This window comes from Cavenderia fasciculata, assembly GCF_000203815.1.
Source record: "Cavenderia fasciculata unplaced genomic scaffold Scf_ET2XIPL01COFD4-5, whole genome shotgun sequence".
In the NCBI taxonomy this organism is placed as follows: domain Eukaryota; phylum Evosea; class Eumycetozoa; order Acytosteliales; family Cavenderiaceae; genus Cavenderia; species Cavenderia fasciculata.
Window position 1 is genome coordinate 3,279,342 of NW_004457695.1, and position 22,423 is coordinate 3,301,764.

The 22,423-nt window shown below is 32.8% G+C and overlaps 11 protein-coding genes across 11 annotated transcripts; 5 read left to right on the top strand and 6 right to left on the bottom strand.

The window, feature by feature from the left end:
* Positions 1 to 225: 225 nt before the first annotated feature.
* On the bottom strand, positions 226 to 432 carry DFA_08874 (uncharacterized protein; the record flags this gene model as incomplete). The annotated part of the gene is made up of 1 exon (XM_004356304.1): positions 226 to 432. The coding sequence occupies one exon, from the start codon at positions 430 to 432 to the stop codon at positions 226 to 228; it is 207 nt and encodes a 68-aa protein (XP_004356357.1).
* A 282-nt stretch (positions 433 to 714) lies between these two features.
* On the top strand, positions 715 to 3,782 carry DFA_08875 (uncharacterized protein; the record flags this gene model as incomplete). The annotated part of the gene is made up of 6 exons (XM_004356305.1): positions 715 to 722; positions 1,203 to 1,721; positions 1,841 to 2,300; positions 2,376 to 3,029; positions 3,093 to 3,190; positions 3,233 to 3,782. The coding sequence occupies 6 exons, from the start codon at positions 715 to 717 to the stop codon at positions 3,780 to 3,782; spliced, it is 2,289 nt and encodes a 762-aa protein (XP_004356358.1).
* A 136-nt stretch (positions 3,783 to 3,918) lies between these two features.
* On the bottom strand, positions 3,919 to 6,352 carry DFA_08876 (uncharacterized protein; the record flags this gene model as incomplete). The annotated part of the gene is made up of 7 exons (XM_004356306.1): positions 3,919 to 4,687; positions 4,761 to 5,135; positions 5,213 to 5,406; positions 5,490 to 5,697; positions 5,765 to 6,004; positions 6,074 to 6,210; positions 6,287 to 6,352. 7 exons carry the CDS (start codon positions 6,350 to 6,352, stop codon positions 3,919 to 3,921), a joined length of 1,989 nt encoding a protein of 662 aa, XP_004356359.1.
* A 100-nt stretch (positions 6,353 to 6,452) lies between these two features.
* Positions 6,453 to 6,731, top strand: DFA_08877 (uncharacterized protein; the record flags this gene model as incomplete). The annotated part of the gene is made up of 1 exon (XM_004356307.1): positions 6,453 to 6,731. One exon carries the CDS (start codon positions 6,453 to 6,455, stop codon positions 6,729 to 6,731), a length of 279 nt encoding a protein of 92 aa, XP_004356360.1.
* A 440-nt stretch (positions 6,732 to 7,171) lies between these two features.
* On the bottom strand, positions 7,172 to 8,149 carry DFA_08878 (uncharacterized protein; the record flags this gene model as incomplete). Its single annotated transcript, XM_004356308.1, has 1 exon — positions 7,172 to 8,149. One exon carries the CDS (start codon positions 8,147 to 8,149, stop codon positions 7,172 to 7,174), a length of 978 nt encoding a protein of 325 aa, XP_004356361.1.
* Positions 8,150 to 10,492: 2,343 nt separating this feature from the next.
* On the bottom strand, positions 10,493 to 11,564 carry DFA_08879 (uncharacterized protein; the record flags this gene model as incomplete). The annotated part of the gene is made up of 4 exons (XM_004356309.1): positions 10,493 to 10,954; positions 11,164 to 11,192; positions 11,279 to 11,416; positions 11,543 to 11,564. The coding sequence occupies 4 exons, from the start codon at positions 11,562 to 11,564 to the stop codon at positions 10,493 to 10,495; spliced, it is 651 nt and encodes a 216-aa protein (XP_004356362.1).
* Positions 11,565 to 11,746: 182 nt separating this feature from the next.
* Positions 11,747 to 12,256, top strand: DFA_08880 (uncharacterized protein; the record flags this gene model as incomplete). Its single annotated transcript, XM_004356310.1, has 2 exons — positions 11,747 to 11,852; positions 12,177 to 12,256. The coding sequence occupies 2 exons, from the start codon at positions 11,747 to 11,749 to the stop codon at positions 12,254 to 12,256; spliced, it is 186 nt and encodes a 61-aa protein (XP_004356363.1).
* Positions 12,257 to 13,069: 813 nt separating this feature from the next.
* On the bottom strand, positions 13,070 to 16,034 carry lrrA (leucine-rich repeat-containing protein; the record flags this gene model as incomplete). The annotated part of the gene is made up of 7 exons (XM_004356311.1): positions 13,070 to 13,372; positions 13,470 to 13,607; positions 13,687 to 14,138; positions 14,550 to 14,788; positions 14,900 to 14,923; positions 15,390 to 15,413; positions 16,015 to 16,034. 7 exons carry the CDS (start codon positions 16,032 to 16,034, stop codon positions 13,070 to 13,072), a joined length of 1,200 nt encoding a protein of 399 aa, XP_004356364.1.
* An 88-nt stretch (positions 16,035 to 16,122) lies between these two features.
* DFA_08882 (uncharacterized protein) lies at positions 16,123 to 17,804 on the top strand (the record flags this gene model as incomplete). The annotated part of the gene is made up of 5 exons (XM_004356312.1): positions 16,123 to 16,608; positions 16,690 to 16,777; positions 16,858 to 17,231; positions 17,305 to 17,471; positions 17,552 to 17,804. 5 exons carry the CDS (start codon positions 16,123 to 16,125, stop codon positions 17,802 to 17,804), a joined length of 1,368 nt encoding a protein of 455 aa, XP_004356365.1.
* Positions 17,805 to 17,998: 194 nt separating this feature from the next.
* On the bottom strand, positions 17,999 to 20,072 carry mmetS (methionyl-tRNA synthetase; the record flags this gene model as incomplete). The annotated part of the gene is made up of 3 exons (XM_004356313.1): positions 17,999 to 18,420; positions 18,490 to 19,474; positions 19,557 to 20,072. 3 exons carry the CDS (start codon positions 20,070 to 20,072, stop codon positions 17,999 to 18,001), a joined length of 1,923 nt encoding a protein of 640 aa, XP_004356366.1.
* Positions 20,073 to 21,136: 1,064 nt separating this feature from the next.
* On the top strand, positions 21,137 to 21,809 carry DFA_08884 (uncharacterized protein; the record flags this gene model as incomplete). Its single annotated transcript, XM_004356314.1, has 3 exons — positions 21,137 to 21,358; positions 21,480 to 21,647; positions 21,738 to 21,809. 3 exons carry the CDS (start codon positions 21,137 to 21,139, stop codon positions 21,807 to 21,809), a joined length of 462 nt encoding a protein of 153 aa, XP_004356367.1.
* Between the last annotated feature and the right edge of the window lie 614 nt (positions 21,810 to 22,423).

Below are 22,423 nucleotides of genomic sequence, written 5' to 3' on the forward strand. Positions count from 1 at the left end.
AACGTTTACAACGGTATGAAAACACTCAGACCGACAATCATACAGTTCCTGCAATATCAGTACTGGAGAAGGTCGTCACAAATAATAAATGAACAAAAATGAGCCCATAGTGTTTCATAATGAAAAGCAAGAAATCCTTTTCATTTATTCTTGGGTATCATGATCTAAACAATAAAAGATTTTATTTGGTTTTTTGGAATTGTGTTGGTTGAATATTTATTTTACTTATTCAGGGCAATAGACGCTTGGACAACATTCAGGATATTCAGCACCAGAAACACCTGGATTTAGAGAACATCCTGGTGGCAAACTATTATATTGAGTGCAACGAACAGGTATACGTTTGCCATTTTCATCCACCGTATCTTTATAGCAATATTCATCTTGGCTAATGTCACTGAGCACATCATTATAAGAATGATTGATAGACATAAAACATTAAATAATTGGTATTTTTCATTTTAAATATTATTAATTATATATATATAAGTTTAAAATTGATAGAGTTGAAGAGTGTCTAAATTATTATTTGTATTATTAATATTCTGAATTAATATTTTTAATGTTTTATATGTTTAAATAGTTTTCTCTATTGAAAACTACACAATATTGTCATAAACAAGGAGATATTTGAATGAGACATTAAACAATGACGCTGCTATGTTTGTATTGGTTGAAGGGAATTAACCATCAGAAACACCGATAAGTAAAAACATGCGCATGTTTATACGACGTCAACACATGCGCCTGTTTAAACGACGTCAACACATGCGTAAGTTTATACGACGTCGTATTGTATGCTCCAACCTATACTTGTGGAATACCTCTAAGGGGGGGGGGGGGAGATTTGTTTAATATTTTACATACACTCCTCCAATCATGTGGAAGATTAAAGTCGGCTGAATTGTTGATCGCGCATACTACCTCCTTTCATGAGACGACATAGCATTTGTAAAGCAACATGGTACTTGATGTATTAAATTGAAAATACCTGTCTTTTTAAAAACACAACAACATAAGAGTTAACCATAATAACAATATACTTATTTGAAAGGAAAGGTAAATCCAATTAGAGTGAACATCATCGTTAGGCTCAAAAGTCAGGTCTTGCAATTTTTTCAAAACAAATGCATTTCTTCATTTTGCTTCATTCAGAGATGATAATCTTTTAAAATTTACTATAGTCATAATATTATTATTAGTGGTAGTAGTAGTAGTAGTAGTAGCGGTAGTATTAATGATATGAATAACAGTAGTGATACGATAGCTATTCATACACTGTGGTTCGTTGCACAGCATCTCATAGAGAATGCAAACATTATCGGTGCTATTAGATGTCTATCATCACTACTACCAGACTCTAATGATTTGTTTACTAGTAACAACAACAATAGTAATCAAATACTCTTGTTGCAACAACAGCAACATTTGAAATCAACAACAACTGCTCCACCATCATTGGTGACTAAACCATCACTCAATCATTTGGAAGAATCGATAACAAGAATAAAGTTGGCTGAGCTACTGATAGAACATACTACCAACTTTCACGAGACGAGATATCATTTGGAAAAGGCTGCAATGGTACTTGATGAATCTAGTGTAGAATCAATCGAGTTGTTGTGCAAGATTTCATCCTATTTGATTGATTTGTTCTATCAAGCCAATGTTTTAAATCTATCAAAACAATGGATTAAAAAAGGTATCAAGTATTCTTTATTGTATGTTTAAATAATATAAAAGATAATTAAATAATAATTAATTTCTAATTATTTAATCTCTCTTTCTTTTATTTATTTAGATTACAACATAAAACATGGTATTATTATTTTATAAATAGAGAAGCAAATATATTTGTTAAAGAGAACCAACCATCGTTGGCATTTCAATCGATTGACAATGCAATCAAAGTACTACCTATTATGACCCAACAACCAAACATGGTAACATCTGGATTCACCAGCAATGATCAATACGATCCAATGACATTGCTGTACTTTAATGCCATTAAAATACATTTCTCACTATTGTATTGGGATTATTCACGAATCGATTCATCGTTACAAACTTCACTTGGTTTATTTAATGATATTAATTATCGTTTAATTCAATATAATAATAGTAAAAGGAATGGTAATAATAGTAACAATACAAATCAACAACAACAACAAAAAGAGATAGAATATTTATTTAAATCTATATTTCAACAAAATTCAACCAATCTATTTTCATCATTATCGAATCAAAGTTTAAATAGATATGATTTATTATTTAGAGATGCTATGATTTCAAAAGAAAAGGTAAATCTAAATAATATAAATATATATATATATATATATAATGATACTAAATTTATTTCTATTATTTTTTATTAGATGACAATATATTTTAATTTATTATATATATTATATTTAATGAGAATTGGAGAGTTTAAAGCAATGGAAGAAAAATTATTAAAACTAAGAGAGAGTATTGTACAACATTCAAATTGGATATCGATGGACACGAGACCACCAAATCCAATCTTTTCATTTACAGACGGCAGCCCTGATTTCGAGGGAAAATACCTCGATTGTCTATACTATTTATTCTTGTCAATCTACCTACGAACCGTTGGACAATACAAACAATCGATCAATGAGCTGTCAACTTGTCTATTTCTTTTAAATGGACAATTGGAAAGTTTGGTTGCATCTGCCGACCAACAGTCACAGTTGGACATTGGAAAAAAGAAATCATCATCGAAAAAGGGTGGAGCAACCAAAACAATCATTCACAACTCTACATCTATCAAATCAATCCTCAGAATGATATTTATATCCTATGAAAATATATTTTATTCACAAATATCAATCATGGATCTAGACTCTTCTTTGACAACAATCAAACAAATCCAATTATTAATTTCAAACTATCCAACACTCTATGTCGATATTGGTGAAAATACTCTCTATACTCTTTCAAGTATTTATTTACAATCAATATCTCAATATCAATTATCAAATGATTTTATTCATTTTGCTTTAACTGTATGTAAATTTTAAATTAAAAAGAAAAGATAAGATTATTGATATTAATATTTTTTTTTTTAGAAATCAAGTAGATTTGATACTCAAATATTATCGATTATTAGATTAGTAATTTCAACAATATTATTAAATAATTTTGAAAGGGTAATTATAAATGATGAGTGATTTATTTATTTATTGATTTATTTTTATTTATTTTTTAGGTCAGAACAAATTATAAAAGAATATTTGTTACCATTAGAAACACATCCTCAATTATTATTTAGAACTAGTTTTTTATTATTGGACGCAATAATATCTATACACAAATATAATACTAAAATGGATGGTAGTTTGAATAGGATCAAACAAGAATTGCAAGAATGTCTAAACACTCTAAACAAAAGTTTTAATAATAGTCAAATGATTATTAATGTACTTTGTACATTGGCATCTCTCTATCTTCCATTTAAAGATAGAGTTGCAAATATTGATGTCAGTGTACAAACTCTTTTAAATACATCTCTTTCACTTTGTACCATTTCCGAAGATTTATTATCTACCATTGGAACATTACAATTAAAATCAGCAATGTCAACAACAAACCAATATTTAGACAGCAACAACAATGGACAACCAATCGAAAATGTACAAGAAATATTTAATCAACTAAATTATTATAATCAAAAGAGATTTGATCTTTTACAAAGAAATCAACAATCTGCAATCGAATATTTTCAATCAATATATCCATCACAGCAAATGAATAAATAATAATAATATATTTTGTTATTTGTTTTTGTTGATTGAAAATTGAATACATTTTTATTATCTGTAAAAATGTTCTTTTTAAATGTTGTGTGATTGATTTGTCGACAATAGGTTGTAACTTTTGTTCTTTTGTTATTTCTTATTTTCTTGAAGGGAATTTGTTGTTGTTGTTGTTATTATCTTTTCCTTTGCCCTTGTCATTTCCAAAAATTCTGTCCATCGATGGGAAGCCACTGTTGAATGAAGTTTTCAATCTATCATTGTTGGTGTTTGGGCTTGGTGATAAAACACTTGAAGTGCTGCTGGTACTTGGACTAGAACCGGTAGTATTGGTGTTGGGAGAGGTAAAGCTACTGAATAAACTCTTTCCTCCGCCGCCACCACCGCCAGTTGTTCTCAAGTTGTTGTTTAGTGGTGGACTAGCATTTCCATTGCCATTGTAACCACCACTATTGTAAATATCGACACTATTGTTCAAAGCATTGCCTCTTTCCATATCATAGTCTTCTTCATCATCCATTTGATTTCGAAGCAATGAATATCTATTCTTGCCAGAGGTTTGAACCCAACTATTCTTTGTTTGTTGTTCAATCTCTGCCACCTTTCTCGAGTTGTTTCTCTTTCTTCTCTCGCTTTCAATGAGCACCTTTCCTTCATCGATGTTTTCGTGTGAGAATTCAGAGTCAAATTTAAATCGTTGCATGTTGAGACAGTTCATAATTCTCGAAAATACGTTGAATAGAGTTGCCAAACAAACAATGATAATGATCATTGGGAAATAAACATAAAAGTATTTTCCAAGGAATGGTGTATAATCCATATTACCCATTACCGCTGTGAATGTTGTCTTGTAATGAATAAATGTTGTAAAATTATAACAAAGTGGTGCTGCTAATCTACATAAATAACTAAAATAAAATTAAAATAATAATAAAATTAATAATGATACAACTTAAATTTGATTTCTTCTTTTCTACTTACGCGGCACTAAATATTATACTATTGGAATCAGAATGTTGATGAGGAATAAGACGATAATAATTGAAAATTCTAATTTTGAATAAAGTACTATAGGTGGTCAAGGCTTCGTAACCAAGAGGGAAGAATAAAATAAATTGAATACCAATGTTGTTTACATCGCTGTGCTTGACAATATTGGAGAGGATAGAGACATCGGTCGAAGTAATTGATACTGAAATCTCTGACCAAATAATAACGACAGACATGATAACAAACCAAATGGCCAAAATCCACATCATTGGTACTTCTAAATAATTGTACCAAGTCCATTCTAAATAATTTAATTGACTTGCAAATCTTCCTGTTCTTGGTTCTTTATAACTCCATGGTATAATCCTAAAAAATAAAATTAATAACAATTTAGTTTTTAAAAAACTTTTTTCTTCTTCTTCTTTTTTTTTCTTCTTTCATACTTGTCAACATTTCCATAACTATTCATAATATCTTCAATTTCAAATGCTTCATTGATACATTGTTCATAAAGGAATTCTGATCTACGATGATTTGTAACTGCAGCTTTTAATCTTTGATTTAATGAAACAAGTGCTGAATATGTAATTTCTCCTGTTCCTTCTCCATGAATAATTGAACTATATTCTGGTGGACACTATAAAAAAAAAAAAAAAAAAAATATTAATATTATTATTAATTCTACCTTTTTCCTCTTCTTCTCTATTTTTTTCTCCTTACTTGTTCTAAAATAGCTTCAACATGTTTTTCGTATGGATCATATTTCTTTGTTTTATCTTGAACCTTTTTAACTTGCTTCAAAGTAGCAAATAATTCATCACTTGTTTTTCTCTTTGTATCAACCAATGATGATACTTTAAATTGTAAATGACGTAATACTAAAACTCTATTTGAATGATTCCAAATGGTTCTTGGTGTTTCTACAAGCCTACAATTTTATAAAATTAATAAGTATTGATTATGCTTAATTAATCGATATATATCTCTTATCTTACCCATAACCCATTAAAACGATGACCAAGAATAAACCCCATGTATTTGCAGCAGCCATTGCATAGCCGACCATACTATTCCAATCCAATTGTTTAACTGCTAACAACCAAATCAAAATAATAAGACCAATGACTGCAAAAATCAAGTAAAGGTATACATTTTCTCGAATGGCACGTTGAATTCTTTCTGTCAATTTAAAGTCACCAGTCAATACAAATGATCCTAAAAATGGATAAACCAACCTAAATATTAAATTAAATGTAATGTTAAATGTATGTTCTTTTTTCATTCTTTCATTCTATGGCGCGTACCAAGTTAAAAAGAGAGTTCCAAAATAAAAGGTTTTGTAAAAGTAATATACAACAGCCTCATTGACATATGATAATGGTTCATTTTCACATAATGAGGAATCAGTTGGATTGGCTTGTATACATTCTCTATAATTTGTCTATAAATATTGTAAATGCAATGAGAACACATTAATATTTGTCTATAGACAATTGTAACCGCTCTATCAAACTTACACAAACAATATCAATTGGAACTAAAACAATAATACCAAAACACATAAACCAACCTATCCATGCCATTGCATAAACATATCTGTCAGGTAGTAATAGTAATAGTAGTGGTAGTAGTTATAAAGACAAATAGGTTAGAACCAAGGTTTACATCGAACTATTATGATAAATGACATACTTTGGAGTTGATTTAAATGAAATATATCGATGTAATACTTTAGTTGTACCAGCTGCTACTGCACATAGAATAAGAACAAATATTACAATCATCTCTCCTCTCTATCTATCTTGTCGTGTCTATCTTTTCTTCTTTCTTCTTCTTCTTTCTTGTTTTAGATACCGCGAATCAATTGATTCTCTTTTCAAGTACTTTGGTACTACCCTCTTTCTTTACTTTCTTTTCGTCTCGAATAATAATAATAATAATAATGCTGCAAGTAAATTATAAAAAAAATAAATTAAAAAGTTTCTTTGCAAGCAGAATTTTCCCCACCTCAGAAAACTAGAAAAAAAAAAAAAAGGAATTATCATAATGATGGGGTGAATCATATCATTGATAGAACAGATAGATAAGATTCGTCCGTTAATTAATTAAAAAGGGTAGAGACGGAGATGCATCTAATATATTTTTATATATATTTAGTAAAAAAGTATATAAGTTTATTATACAAGTAGAGAGGAGAGGAGAGGAGAGGAGGAGAGGAAAAATTATTTACATTACAAAGGGTAACAACAGTCCTATGTAATTGTACACATGTGTTATTATTATTATTATTATTAATATTAGTTTCGAGTATTCTTCTTTTGTTATTATTATTATTTATATATGATGATTTATATATGTATTATGTAAGTATGTATCTATCTATCTATCAATCAATGTCGGTGTCATTTAGAAGTATCGATCAACTTTGAAAGATGACTACCAATCACAGAAGAATGATGGTGGTGATGATGATGATGTAGAATATTACTGTTCATTATATTGTGATTGCTGACAGCAGATCCGTTGTTAACATTGATGTTTGATGATACCATCGGACTACAATGATTGGAAAATTGTTGTTGCTGTTGCTGCTGATGTATTTGTTGGTATTGTTGATGGTGAAGATGTTGTTGTTGCTGTTGTTGCTGTTGTTGTTCATGTTGGTCTAATTGAAGAAGGTTAAATAGAGATTGAATCGATGGTAACTTGACATGGATGGATCGTTCATCGTCACTTGACATGGTACCAGCTGACGCCGACGACGATTTATATGGCGGACAGGACGATGAAGAGGACAGGGATTCGTCGTTATGGTCATAGTCGGATGATTCATCGCTATAGTCTGACGACTGCGAAGAGAATGTGGCGGGACTATTGTAAAGTTCGCAGGCGGATGCGGGCATGAGGAAACTGGGACTGGTTCGAATAGCAGGACTAGAGTAGCCTGCTGGAGAGTCGGTAACCGATTGGTAGAGAAATTGGTTGGATTCAGAGTGGATGAGATCGGACGACGAGACCATGGTCAAAAGATAAGGAGAGCTGCATCTGGAACTTGGACTGCTGTTGCTGTTGCTGTTTCGGATGGCTCCATTACTACTCTCTTTGGGTGATATGTACTTGACTGCGAGTGGAGGTGAACTACATGCGCCACTGATACCGTTGGCCACTGATGTTATATATTTGGATTTTTGGACACGCAAAGAGGTGGAATTGTTTTTGGTGACGCGCATACACACCTTGCATGTAGAGTCGCACTCATGTTTCATCTTTCTTTCGTGTCTACAAAGACTGGCCTTGTGTTCATACGATGAGTATCTATTACAGTTTTGGTGACGACAAAGGTACTTTCCATTATTGGTTAATTTGTATGGTAATAACATTATTTTTGGATTATTAAATATTATTAAATATTTTTAATTATTATTATTTATATTTGATTAAAGATCTTATATATTTGTAAAGAAGAAGATAACTTTAAGTAAAGAAGATACTAATAACAATAATAATATTATTATTATTTTGTAGAATAGGATAAATAAATAATGATGATGAATGTATATATGTAGATCTCTGGTCGAGTCGGGGAATGAAATGACAAGGGTGGGTAGTGAAGTGGTGGTTGGAAATCAAAAAAATGGATGAATTGATCGATGGGATATGGGTTTACTATGGCTGAGCTGTATGTATGAATTAACTATTAATAGAAAGGTGAAATATTGTAGACAACAGATGTTTACTATATTTTTGAGATCGAAACTACCTAGACTGATGGGATGGATGGATTTTTTGTTGATGGATGGATGGATGGTTAATTAATTTAAACAAATGGAAACTCTCTTGTTAACAACAATAGTAAGATATAAATGTATAATGTATATTCACAACAATCCTAAAAAAAAAAACGTAAAAAAGAATTTTAATATATGCTGCTGACAATGGTTTTCAGTCATGACTGACCCTCCCCCAACTAGCTCTCTATATCGCTCTTCTTTTTCCAAGTACAACACGCTGAATTGATCATCAATCACACTTCAACAACATGTTTGTTGTCGCTGGTGGTGGTCAACTGAATTAATGGGATGGTGATCATATATACTCTTGTTGTTTTATGGTTGTTGATGCTAAAATTGAAACATCCAGTCTATCCTTCCTTTCCCTCTCCCTTCTTTATCTTTTCTCTTCACATATCGATCAATAATAGATAAGCAAAAAGCTAAACTTATGGCGATGGTGGTGATGGTGATGGTAACTGTGTGGTGTGTCTCTTACTTGGTGTTGTGTGCTTATCAATCGTGATGACTGATGTTTTGACTGCACGGTAACGAGTACTCACTTTGCAAAGACTATCAGTCACCTTTATCGCAAACGTTCTCTCATCTCTCCACCGCGCGGTTTGAAAAAGTACAAGTAGCATGTGCTATTGTTGTTGCCACGCCGGCGCTGGCGCTAGTGATTCGATCAATTCAATTGGGGTGTGGTGTGGTGCCGGGGTATCACTATATTTTGTATGGTGATTTCCTTTTTTGTCAAGATCACATATTCCCTCTTGAAGAGAGAGGGGTTTGGAAATGATGGTGTGTGTGTGGGTTCAGTGTTAGGTGGGGGTTAGATATATACCGCGATGAAAGGGGTGATATAATGAATGAATGAATATGAATAAGAATGCATGTTCGATCAATACCGATATTGAAAGTATCTAGATAGAAGAGGGACAAAGAGAGGGGAGGGTGATGACAATACTCTATAATCTTTTACGATTCCCTCTCTTGCTCACTCGTTCACCACTCTTCCTCTTCCTCCTCCTCCTCCTCCTCCTCCTCCTCCTCCTCCTCCTCCTCCTCGATCTCTATTATCATAATTAAAAAATGAACAAATAATATTATGTTGAATGTAACGACGAATAAATCGTTGAAACAAATGTTAATTTAAAAAGTTGGGAGGGTAATACATATTGTATGTATGGATGAAATATATCTCTTTCTTAATATCCTAAATAGCTTTCTTCCTCATTCAAACACCACACCCTTTGAATGGATCAGAATGAGTAAGGTAGGCTGTTCAGTCTAATAATGTGATAATGGTGAGATAAATGATTAATTATTGTATTTACCTTGTTTGTGTGTTTGTTGCTGAAATAATTGATTGCAATGAATGATTGAGCTGAGCTACTACTAAATAGTTGTCGGTGTATCATTATTCATGATGTTGTTGTTCACATGATGAAGAGTTATCCCACTCTCACTCTATGATCAGACCCAAAATGCAATCCGATTATTGAACAGCAAACTCAGCTTTTTTTAGAACCTAAAACAACAACATTAATGACCTGACCCGCCAAAAAAGTCAACTCCCAAATTTTGGGATACAAGTACCAACTATGTTGTTAAAAATAAACTCAATCCCACCCAAGCTTACATCATTTGTTGTTTTGATTGGCATTGTATCATCACCTATCATCAATATTAAAATTTAATCATTTTATTATTATATATTATTTTTAGCTAATAGATTATTATTATTTATTTATTTATTATTTGTTGTTAACATGATGGATGAGGATGATGATCATTACCAGTGTTACATTTAATAGCAGGACATGCATTATCATCTTTTATGCATTGACGGTGTCCATTGATATTGGCACAATGGTATCCGTGTGGACATCCAATATGACCACGACCATGGCCAAAGTCACATTCATGTGGTCGATGTGTTGTTATTCCTCATCCTGATCCACCTGTAATTGATGATGATGATGATATTGATGAGGATGATAATGAGGATGATGTTGTTGTTGATATCGATGATATCGAAGTGCCAAGAGTTGGATGGACTGTTGTATGTTGTGCAGTGGTTGTGACAATTCCAGTTGTCGACACCACGGCTGTTGTAGTAACTACTCCGGTGGTTGAGACTGGTGCCGTTGTAGTGACAACTCCGGTTGTCGAGACAATAGCAGTTGTTAGATCACCAGTTGTAGTGACCACTGCCGTTGTTGTTACTACGCCAGTGGTTGTCACTACTCCGGTGGTCGATACGACTCCGGTCGTAGTAACAACTCCAGTGGTCGAACAAATATCAACGTAAATGCAATTGCCATCATAACAACTATCATCAGTACATGAATCACCATCATCACAATTTACATCAACAGTAATAACACATCCTTGATCTTGAGTACATGTCTTTGGGAAACAAAAATCTTCTGTCAGACAGTTGGGTACAAATATACCTTTTGAAAGAGAGAGAAAGAAATGATTGTTGTTAATCATCTTGAATCACAACAATTATAATAATATGTAGAATACATACAAGTTGAATTGATAATAACAGCATCTAAACATACATCGGTTGATGAACAATCAGTGATAACTTCTCATTGTCCATTACAAGCATCGATCGTTGGATCATCACCATCGTCGCCTGTATGATTAATTAAAAGTTTTTAGAGGTTGACTCTTGTTATCAATCTTTGCTCATCATCATTATTATTTCTTTAACAAACATACATTTTACAGCAACGAATTCACAACCAACCAGTGGTGATATACAACTACCAATGATACACTGATCAATGTGAAGACACAAATTTTCGGTATAGCATTCAGCGTCGATTCCATAGGCAGTACATGGATTACCATCATCACCTATATTTATTATAAATTTAAAGATAATAGGTAGGATAATTAATATATGAAAAAAGTAATTACTTAGTATTAAAAATCAAGACGACTCGGCCCAATATCCCACCGAAACAATCTATCGAGTGACACAGGAACACCTCAAAACTTTCATTTCTGTGGACATTCTAGACAGCGGATATTCGAAATGCCATGTCAAGCTGTTTTCCAGGTGGCCACCTATTACAAAGGAAATTTGTGGATCTATGCCGATGGTAGGTTGGTAGGTGACAATCCACGGCCTTTGGATATCGTACAAACAGGTATACAAGGGTCGGGGGTACTCGATATGATACTATGGGTAGATGCACACACGAAGACACCTGTCCACCAAGTACTGATGCTTGCTTTTTCAGTATGTGCGATGACGTTTCAGATGCTTGTATCCTTTGGCCAATAGATTGTAAGTATCACGAAATCTTGTCGTTTCCATTACCACCTATAAAAGGTTTGACCAATCCTATTTCACCATAATCTTGTGTTTGCCAATAGGCATTCTGAAAGTCACCTTTTTTTTAAAAAGGATCCAAATGGTTAATAAATGAAATCAAAACAAAAAGAAAAGAATATTTCTTTTTCTTTTATATTTTTTGTTCATAGATCTACTATTTCTGCTTGGAGTTTGATCATAATATTCACTGAGCCCATCTGGAAATATTTCATCTCTTGCTATATATATATTTAATAATATATTTTTTGTGAAGAATGAATATTTTTTTTGTATAAGTTATCATTTTGATTGCAAAGAAAGATAAAGTTTTCACAATGAGATACTTACGTGTTGGAGTGAATATATCGGAACAATAACTACCCCCACAATGAGGAACAAAGATGATAAAACTCTTAATTCCCTTTTCATGATTGATTTAAAAAAAACTATTTTCAATTGTACTTTTATTTGCCTTTATATCATTAATCCTTCTTTCATCAAATGAAGGGGTCAATGGAAGTAGTAAGTTCGTTCTACCTTTTACCTATACTAAAGTACTCATCAAATATCTTAATGTCTAATTAATTTGATTTTAGTTTTAAGTGCTACTCAAACAGGAAAGACATTTGTTTTCACTTTTCATCCAGTTCTAATGTGGTACACTCAGGAACAATGGCCTATCCACCAACATTAGACCATACTGTACCCCAGGTGAAGGAAATGCAACCAACATGACATGCACTCTCCCATCAGTCCCAGGTATTTAAATCATTCATTCAAAATTTCATATACCTAAATATTAAATTTTTTTTTTTTTTTCAACTGTAGCTTGTAATAATGTCCGCTTTACTGGTTTTGTAGCTCCTGGGGTAGGGGTCGTAACCTTTTATTACCCATTTGATTGTACTGTTGTTGCATAAAAAAAAAAACATTCCATTGAATCTAAAAGAATAAATAAATAAATAAATTTATCTATTTTTTTCAATCAAATATTTAATTAATATGTATTTATTTTCATGTTGCAACATAGCATACTCACTCGCATCAGTTTCAGGTATAAACCAATCAAAAGATCCAAGTATAAATAAATCAATTTATCTTTTATCTTTCAATCAATTATTATTATTGATATATATATATATATATTTGTATTAAAAATTAAAAAGGTTTGTGTGCTATTGTTTGTTTATTTATTTCTTTTTATCGTCATCTTGTTGAATTTCAAGACCGGAGACCTTGCCCTTTCTTCCTTCCTTTTCATTCTTCTTTAACCATTGGACAATAGCTTCGGTACCTTTGATAACGATTGGATTTGGTGGAATGGTCAATGGATTGTGACCGACATCGAGTATGGTAAGTGTTCCCTCTAATTGACCTAATTCCCAAGGGAGCTCTGTAAGCATATTATGACTCAAATCGATCTTTGTTACATTCTTCCATCCACCCAATGTTTCTGGTAAATCTGCAATTTCATTTGATTTGAAATCAGCAAGCTTAAAAAAATAAAAATAGAGATGAGATTAGATTAATATGTTATTCTTGTTATTATTATTATTGTTTTGTTTTGTTTGTTTGTTTGTTTCTACATACTTGTAATTCTACAAGATCACCAATTGAAGCTGGAAGAGTTGTAAGTTTATTTGCAGAGAAATTGACCTTTGTCAATGCAACCAATTGACCAATTTCATTTGGAAGAGCTTGGAGTTGATTATTTGCACATTCCAATTCCTACAAAAAATAAATAAATAAATATTAATATTCCTTCTTCTTCTTCTTCTTTTATACTTTGTATTTGATTGTTTTTTACCTTTAGATTAGTTAAAGTACAAACTTCAGCAGGAAGAGCAACTAGACGATTACCAGACAATGATAGTTTCTTGAGGTTGACCAGACGACCGAGTTCTTGTGGGATATTGTCAATGAGCAATTGGTTTTGACGAAGATCGAGTGATTGGAGGTTGATGAGGTTACCAATTTCACGTGGGATGATTCTCATGTTGTTGCCAAAGAGATCGAGACGTTGGAGGTTGATGAGGGTACCAATGTCATATGGCACCTCCTTGAGTTGAGGGTTGTCACGCATATCCAACTCTTGCAACTCGCTGAGGAGACCGACACCCATGGGAAGATGTGAGATTTGGAGATTACGAATGGAGAGCTTCTTGAGTTGACGGAGATTGGCAAGTGATGGCACGTAGGAGAGAGGTGGGTTGACCTTGAGATCAAGCTCGGTAAGAGACACCATATGTGACAATTCCTCTGGAAGTTGTTGCAACTTGTTGGACGAGACGTTGAGGGTGGCGAGTTGACCGAGCAGACCGATTTGGTTGGGCAGTGTGATGAGCTGATTGTTGGAGACGTTGAGCTCGATGAGCTTGATCCAACCTGCAATCTCGGCGGGCAAGATCTTGAGCTGGTTCTTGGAGCAGATGAATGTCTGCAAGTTGAGCAACTTGCCATACTCCATTGGGAAGGATTGCAGTTGGTTGTCTGACAGATCCAAGTACTCGAGTTGCTCGCAACGTGCAATTTCAATGGGCAGCTCGTCCAATTGGTTGCCAGAGATATCGAGTTTGGTGAGGTTGGTCAACTCGCCAATCTTGGCGGGAAGAGGTGTGCAAAAGAGCTTGTTGTTGTTGAGGAACAGTTGACGTAGTGTCGTCAAGTTACCAATCTCGAGTGGGATCGATGTGATACGGTTCTTGCTGACATCGAGTACCTGCACGTTGGACAACTTGCCAATCTCTTCAGGAAGAGTTGTCAAGTCGTTCTCGGCCAACAACAACTCTTTGCACAAGAGTGCACCAATGGTTGGTGGCAACTTGTCAATCTCCATCTTTCGGAGATCTACAATCTCTCTCTTTCTATATTTCGATGATTTTAAATCACTTGATAAATTTCCTCCCATTCTTTAATTATATGTATGATACTATGTATGATATGTAAGGTTGATTGATTGTTTGTTTGTTTGTTGATAATAATACAAATACTTTTTAGTTGTTATTTTTAAAAAGTAATACTTAGAGTTAAGAGAACACCGCTTGCTATAATATGAAAAAGATATAAATAGACAAAGAAAGGGATTGAAGAAGAAGAGGATGAAGATGAGGAGGGAGGGAGGGAGGGAGGGAGATATAAATAGACAAGATAGATATTTAAAATAAATAATAAAAAGTTAGTATTATTATTATTAATTAATAAATGTTGTTGATGATGATGATGATGATGATGTTTGAGATACAATTTTGTATATATTTGTATAAAATTATAATTGATGTTTGGTTATTATTCGCTCGCTTGATTGATTGATGATAGATTATCAAAGAGTATGATTGATGAAGGGAAGAAGAGAGGAAGATGAGTGAGTGGTTGGGGGGTGTTGGTTTGGTTTGGGTTTGAAGAAGTAGTGTTCGATCAAGTGACTTGGTGAAGATTTATATATTTGTGTGTGTTGAGGAATGAAATATGATCTATATCTAGATAGTGATTAGGAGATTCTATTCTATTTACCGTTGAGATAATAAAAACTCAGAACTAATACTAAAACTATTGCTAGAACAGCTATAATGAGCAATGGACTCATGAACCTCCTATGATCTTAGTTTACTTGAGGAGGAGTGCAGAAATAGACCCAGGTTTTCTTTCAAGTCATCAATTTTTTGTTTTTTGTGGCGAAGTGGATATTTTTGGTTAAAGGAAAACAGACCATCTACCTAATGTGCCGATTACTGTACCAACCACAAATTAATCAAATAAATGAACATTTTAATTGGATAAATATTATTTGTATTCATATAAATATATATAGGTTTGAAATTCTCAAAAGGTCGACCAATATACATTGATTGATTGATTGATTGATTGATTGATTGAAACATATGTTTTTGATAATAGATGAATCTATTGCATACATAAAGATTGATGGACAGATAGATGACATCCAGCGACCTATGGTTGTAGCACCCCAAAAATTTGAATTCAAAAATCGGCGGGTGTCGTTTTAACGGTGTGAAAATTTTCCTCTCTGGTCGAATTAGAGTAAATTCTTCTTCACCAACTTTTCTATCACCCACTGCACTACTCTTGACTGCTATATATAAGTGAGAGAGAGAGAGAAAGAAGATAAACAAACTACTTTGTATATAATATATTCATTATTTACATATTTAAAAAGAGAAAAAGAGAGAGCGATCTAGATTAAAGGAATAGTTTGAACAATCAAATCAAATCAAATCAAATAAATATGTTTGGAACACGTAGTAATAATAGTAATGGTAGCAACCCATTTAGTGGTGGTGCAGCTGCTTCAAAGACTGGTGGATTAAAGGATATGTTGGCATTGTATTCTGCACCATCATCTGCTACTACCACTCCAACTACAACACCAAATACATCTACTTTTGTACCATCTTCATCATCAAAGCAACAAGATTCTGCTACTCCAATAATAGTAGAAGAAAACAAAGTAGTAGAACAGATTGTTACAACTGTAGCAGATGAAAATAAAACAGACATTACACCTGTTGTACAACAACAACAACCATCTGCTATTACTACACCTGTCAAATCAACATCATCAGTGTCAACATTGTCATCTGCTGGTGATCTATCAACTTCACCATTGACTCCACTCAATCAAAGAGTACTCAACTCTCCACCACAAAGTTCATCATCTGACGAATACGATGAAGAACATATGAAAGTATTATCAAGATCACCAAGTAGTCCTGTATGTATATACCATCGTTATTAATTAATTACTGATCGTCATCATCATTTTCTAACCTTTTTCGCCGTTTGGTCAATATAGAATTTTAAAAATCCAAAAAACAAGGTATTAAAACATAAAAGAGTTAGAAATATGGTTAATCAATTGCCAACTATTAAATCTATGGATGGTATGTAATAATATATTTTAATTTTAATATTCATTCACTAATTTTGTTTTGTTTTGATTTGTTTTGATTTGATTTGAAAGATGTTGTAAAACTTCAAGAAGAAATTACAGAGAATAGAGACAAGATTTCCAATCTTCAACAACAATTACAAGTTTCTCAAAAGGAAAAAGGAGATGTTGAGAGTGAAAAGTTGGAATTGTTGGAAAAGTTGAGATTGGTAGAGGAAAAGCAAAAAAATGCCGATCAAAAGGTAGAAGACAGTAAAGATAGATTGGAGGAGATGACCAAACAACTCAGTACTACCATTGAAAATATGAATCAAACATTTGAGGTTAGATTGGCATCAGTCACCACTGAAAAAGAACAATCTGAAAAATATAGTTTACAATCACAATCATTACTTCGTGATCAATTGTGTCAATTACATACTCAAAATGAAACTTCAAAGAAAATGGTAAAAACTATATAAATTAATTGGAAGTAAATAATAATAATTAATCAATTTATTTATTTATTTAAATTTTTAGGTTGAACAATTAGAAAATGAAAGAAAACAACAAATTGAAAAGATTCAAAAACATGAAGATAAAATCAAAGAATTAAATAGTGAAGTAGAATCTACAAAATCAAATCATATGGATACAGTTCAAGATTTGGAATCAACCAAAGAAGCCTTTGGAAATGTTAAAAAAGAGTATGGCAAAATTAAGGAGGAAACATAAGAAAATATATAGTCTCTCTCTCTCTCTAACTTATCCCTCTCCCTTATTTTAGTTTCTTTTATTCAACATGTTTGGCAATTAAACTTAATCTTGTAATGCTTGATATTCCAATTAGTATAAGTACACAAGATCTTTGGGACGAAGCAGAGTCACAACAAATTTCACCAAATAGATTTGTAGACTTTATCAATGAAAAGATTAAAGCTTCCATTCCTCCATCACTTCCACCATCACCAGTACTTACATCAACTACTTCAACCAACGCATCAAATAATAATAAGAAAGTTCAAAAGAAAAAGAAATAATCAAATATATTAATAATAATAATAATATTTATTTATTTATTTCCTCTTTATTTATATATATATATATATATATATACTATTTTTTTTTTGTTCATAATCATTACCCACCCCAAACCATCTATTATAATACAATTGGTTCCCTTATAATAAAGGCATACAATATATTATATATAAAAAAGAAACCTTTTATTAATTTATTTATTTTTCTTTTTTTGTGAATTGATTGGAGGAGAGGCAATCATTTCATCATCTTTAATAAATTTATTAAAGAGAACCAAAGTAGAGTTGACCTCTTTTTTATCGGTAGTGTATTGATAACCATAGAAAAGTTGATCAAATGAACGATCTTTAGGTGGGATGGAAAGATGGTCAAGTACCTTGACAGCAGATTGTGGGATAATAGATGACAAGAGTAAGGTAGATACTCTAATCGACTCGAAAATAATATACATTACATTATTCAATCGAACCAAATCACCTGCTTTTTTACCTGGTTTTGGTACCAATGTCCATGGAGCAATTTCAACAAAATATTTGTTAACTGTATATAAAAATTCTATAATATCTTCCAATCCTCCTTTAAAATCATATCTATCAAATTTATCTTCAATATGTCCTAAAAATATAAAAACAAAATAAATATAAATAGTTAATTTGATTTGATTGGGTTTTCTTCTATTTTTACCTTTTAAATTATTAATTGAATTAATTAAATCTTTATCAATTGGAAGGAGGTCATTATCAGATGGACGAGTTGGAAAAGTATTGGTTGGAAGGAGTGAACCAGATGAAGATCTGCTAACAAGGTTTCCATAGGTATCGGCAAGATCATTGTTGAGTTTGCTAATGACTTCTAGAGTCGAGAAATCACCGTCATTCTCCATACCTCCACAACGAAGTAAAAAGTAACGGATGGGATCAACACCAAATTGTTCGATGGTTTTGAACGGGTCGATGACATTACCCAATGATTTTGACATTTTGACACGCTCTACCGTCCAATGAGCATGAGCTACTACGCGAGAGGGGAGCTTGGCACCAATGGCAGAGAGGAATGCTACCCAATACACTGTATGAAATTTAATGATATCCTTGCCAATTAAATGCTCGACATTGTAGTTCCACACTGACAGGGGGTCAGTTTGATTTGGATATCCTGCCACGGTGAGGTAGTTGGTGAGTGCATCCAACCATACATAGATGGTTTGACTGTCGTCACCTGGTACGCGAATACCCCATTCGACACGACTCGATGGACGCGAAACTGACAAATCTCTCAATCCATCCAATGCATTGAGGACCTGTGATACGCGCGACGCTGGTGTGATGGGGTTGGGAGTGGCCACCAACCACTCTTTAATCTGCTCTTTGAATGCCGATAGTTTAAACATGTAGTTTTCCTCGACTGTGAATACGACCGGGTTACCCGACTCTTTCGACACTTTGATCGTCTCTTTGGTCTTTTCGTTGATGACCTTGTCTTCAATCTGTTCCTCTGTCAAGAATGCTTCGTCGCTTGTGCAATACCATCCCTCATATCTCCCCTTGTAAATGTGTCCCGACTTTATCAGTTGATCCCAAATACAATGTACACTCTTTTTGTGTCTATCTTGTGTAGTACGAATATAATCATTCATTTCAATATTTGCCAATTCAAATAATTGTTTAAACTAAATCGATCGAAAGAAAAGTAATGTTAACATATATATATCATCATATTTATCTTTATATTATATATCTGTGTTTACATACAGTTGAAGAGATAGAGTCACAGTATTGTAGAGTATTTTGATTATTCTTTTTAGCAGCTTCTTGTACCTTTGTTCCATGTTCATCGGTACCGGTCACCAGAAAGGTAGGGAACCCCTTTAACTTGTTCCAACGACATGCAGCATCGGCCAACAATGCAGTGTACAAATGTCCAATATGAGGTGATGCATTGACATAGAATATAGGTGTTGTAATGTATTTTGGTCCATTTACAGTCTTGTGACCACTAATACTACTTAGATTTCTTTTGAATTCATTGATTGTTTGATGTCTTGTTAATGTTGCAGCTGTTGTAGTCGTAGTAGTAGTAGCAGTATTTGTAGTACTTGTAGTACTTGTTGTAGTAGTACTATACCATTTCGTATTCGTATTATTGTTATAATTTGTGAATGAATACAATGACGACGATGATGATGATGAAGATAATGAACCAACACCACTTCCGATGCTGCTACCTCGTTGTATAAACTGTTTTGATAATCTACCAACTATCATCATTTCTTAAGAACTGCACTAGTTGATTAAAAAATGAATGAATGATGATGATGAATGAATGAATGATAAATAAATATTAATGTTCCCTTCAAAATTAATTCGGTCGTAATCATTATCTCGTTTTTGGGCAAGTAGCACCCTCCCAATATCGATCAATATTTTAAGTGATGTCCCTCCCTGGCACTATTATTAATAATAATAATAATACTACTATTTCACCAAACCATAAATAATATATATTATATAATACCATACCAACACCATGACATCATCGTCAGTATTTCTCTATATATTATTACGCGATTGTATTTAGATCTTATAAGTATACTTTTTTTTTCATATCTTGTTGTTGTACAATGGGGTGTAGATCCACATCGTACCGCCGACTTTCATCGGTGTTGTGTTGTGGTGTAGTGTTTGTTGGGGTGCCACGATCAAAGCCAGCCGTGTGGAATGATTAAAACCAAAAACAATTCAATATTAAAATAATCACGATGTGGTCGTTAACCGCCCCCTGCTGATTACCTTGGCCATTCTTCTTTTTCTTTTAAAATAACATTTTTATATTCTATTTATTATTTATTTATTTATATATCAAGCTAAGATATTCTATATATAACATATATATATTCGCATCAAAGTCAAAAACCGAGAGACGATTATTAGTTTAGAATACAACACCACCAAACAACATCACTCATCACACACTAGTATTCACCACCACCATACTAGTATTCAACCTCTTCCCTTTTGTACCACCCCTTCCCTTACTTCAAATTTTTTAAATCATCATCCAATAATCCTTCTGCTGTCATTTTTGTATCATAATACAACAACAACAACAACAACAACAGCAACAACATCAAATAATAATTAATTAAACACATAACATAAATTATAGAGTAGAGTATAGTTGAATAAACATCTATCACATCATCCTCCTCCTCCTCCTTGTACAATTTAAACAAACAACTGTAAAGATATCTTTCTTTATTTATTTATTTATTTATTTAAATCAACCATATTTCAATCAATTATAAATTATCAATCAATCATCTGATAAGAAAATGGGTAGTAAACTTGAAACAGCATTACGAGTGATCGTTATTTTTTGTGGAGTTGCATTGGCATGTCTAACGATTCCCTATTGGATATATATGAAGATTGCCATCGATCATGACTCTTATGTACCGATGGGTATTTACATTGCATCTGCCATCATCCTTTTGATTTTGGCATTTTTGGGTATATTTGGTGCTATCCGTAAGAGCAGAGGTCTCCTTTTATATGTATGTTTTGAAAAAGAAACTCAAAAGTGTAGATCCCATTTAAATACTTTCAAGAGTACTAACTAACCAACCAACCATTCCATTCCAATTCAATCTATTATTATTATTATTATTATTATAGTTTGCAGTAGTCATGATTATGATGTTTTTGTTTGGCATTGCTCAAATTATTGTCACGGCATTGGATGTTGCCGGTTGTGGAGATGATCCAAGCAGCAATTTTAGTTTCTTGTGTTCTGTCAATACTGTTGGTTATTATGTTCCAGTTGGTATTTTACTTTTCATCAATGTATGTTGTTGTGTTCTATAGTAGATAGAATCATCCAAATCAATCAAATCACAACTTCAAGGTCTCTAACATTTTACTTATTATTTCTAGATCTTTGGTGCAGTCATGGCTCTTTGGTTACGATACAAGTTGGTTCATGATACTGAAGGAAAATATTATTAATAATAATAATCCACTCAAACCAAAAATAATAATAAATAAAAATAATTAATAATTTAAATAATTAATGATTGATGGTGGATGGATGAAAAATAAGACATCCAACCAATGAGGCATTGAAGAAATCCGACCCACACACATGTGTCTGTTGTGTTTTTAAACGAAAAAAGAGAGATGGCCTTAATGCATCGGATTGACCCATCGATTATGATAAAACAGTCAGGCCAGGCTGGGGAATGAGAATGACCGAAATCTGATTGTGTTTGTTTGTTTGTGCGTGTGTGGGTGTTTGAAAGAGAGAGAGATGTTTGTAAATCAATCCATACTTGTTTCTTGAGTATATCTCACCTAACCCTCATCGTAATAACAGTAATAAGAGTGCAATCATTCCCACCAAAACACATTATTTTACAGTTACCCTAGAGTAGTTGTCGAATTCAAAACATTCAAGCTTATTTGTTGTTGTTGTAAGAGTATGTTGTAACTGTAACTTATTCTCATTACAATACGCTATCGTCTTGTTTCTTTCTGTTCCTCATTATACTTTCTTCTCTTGTCTTGAAAGTAGACAACCCACCACCCACACAGTTTCTTCATCTAAACACCATCTTCACACT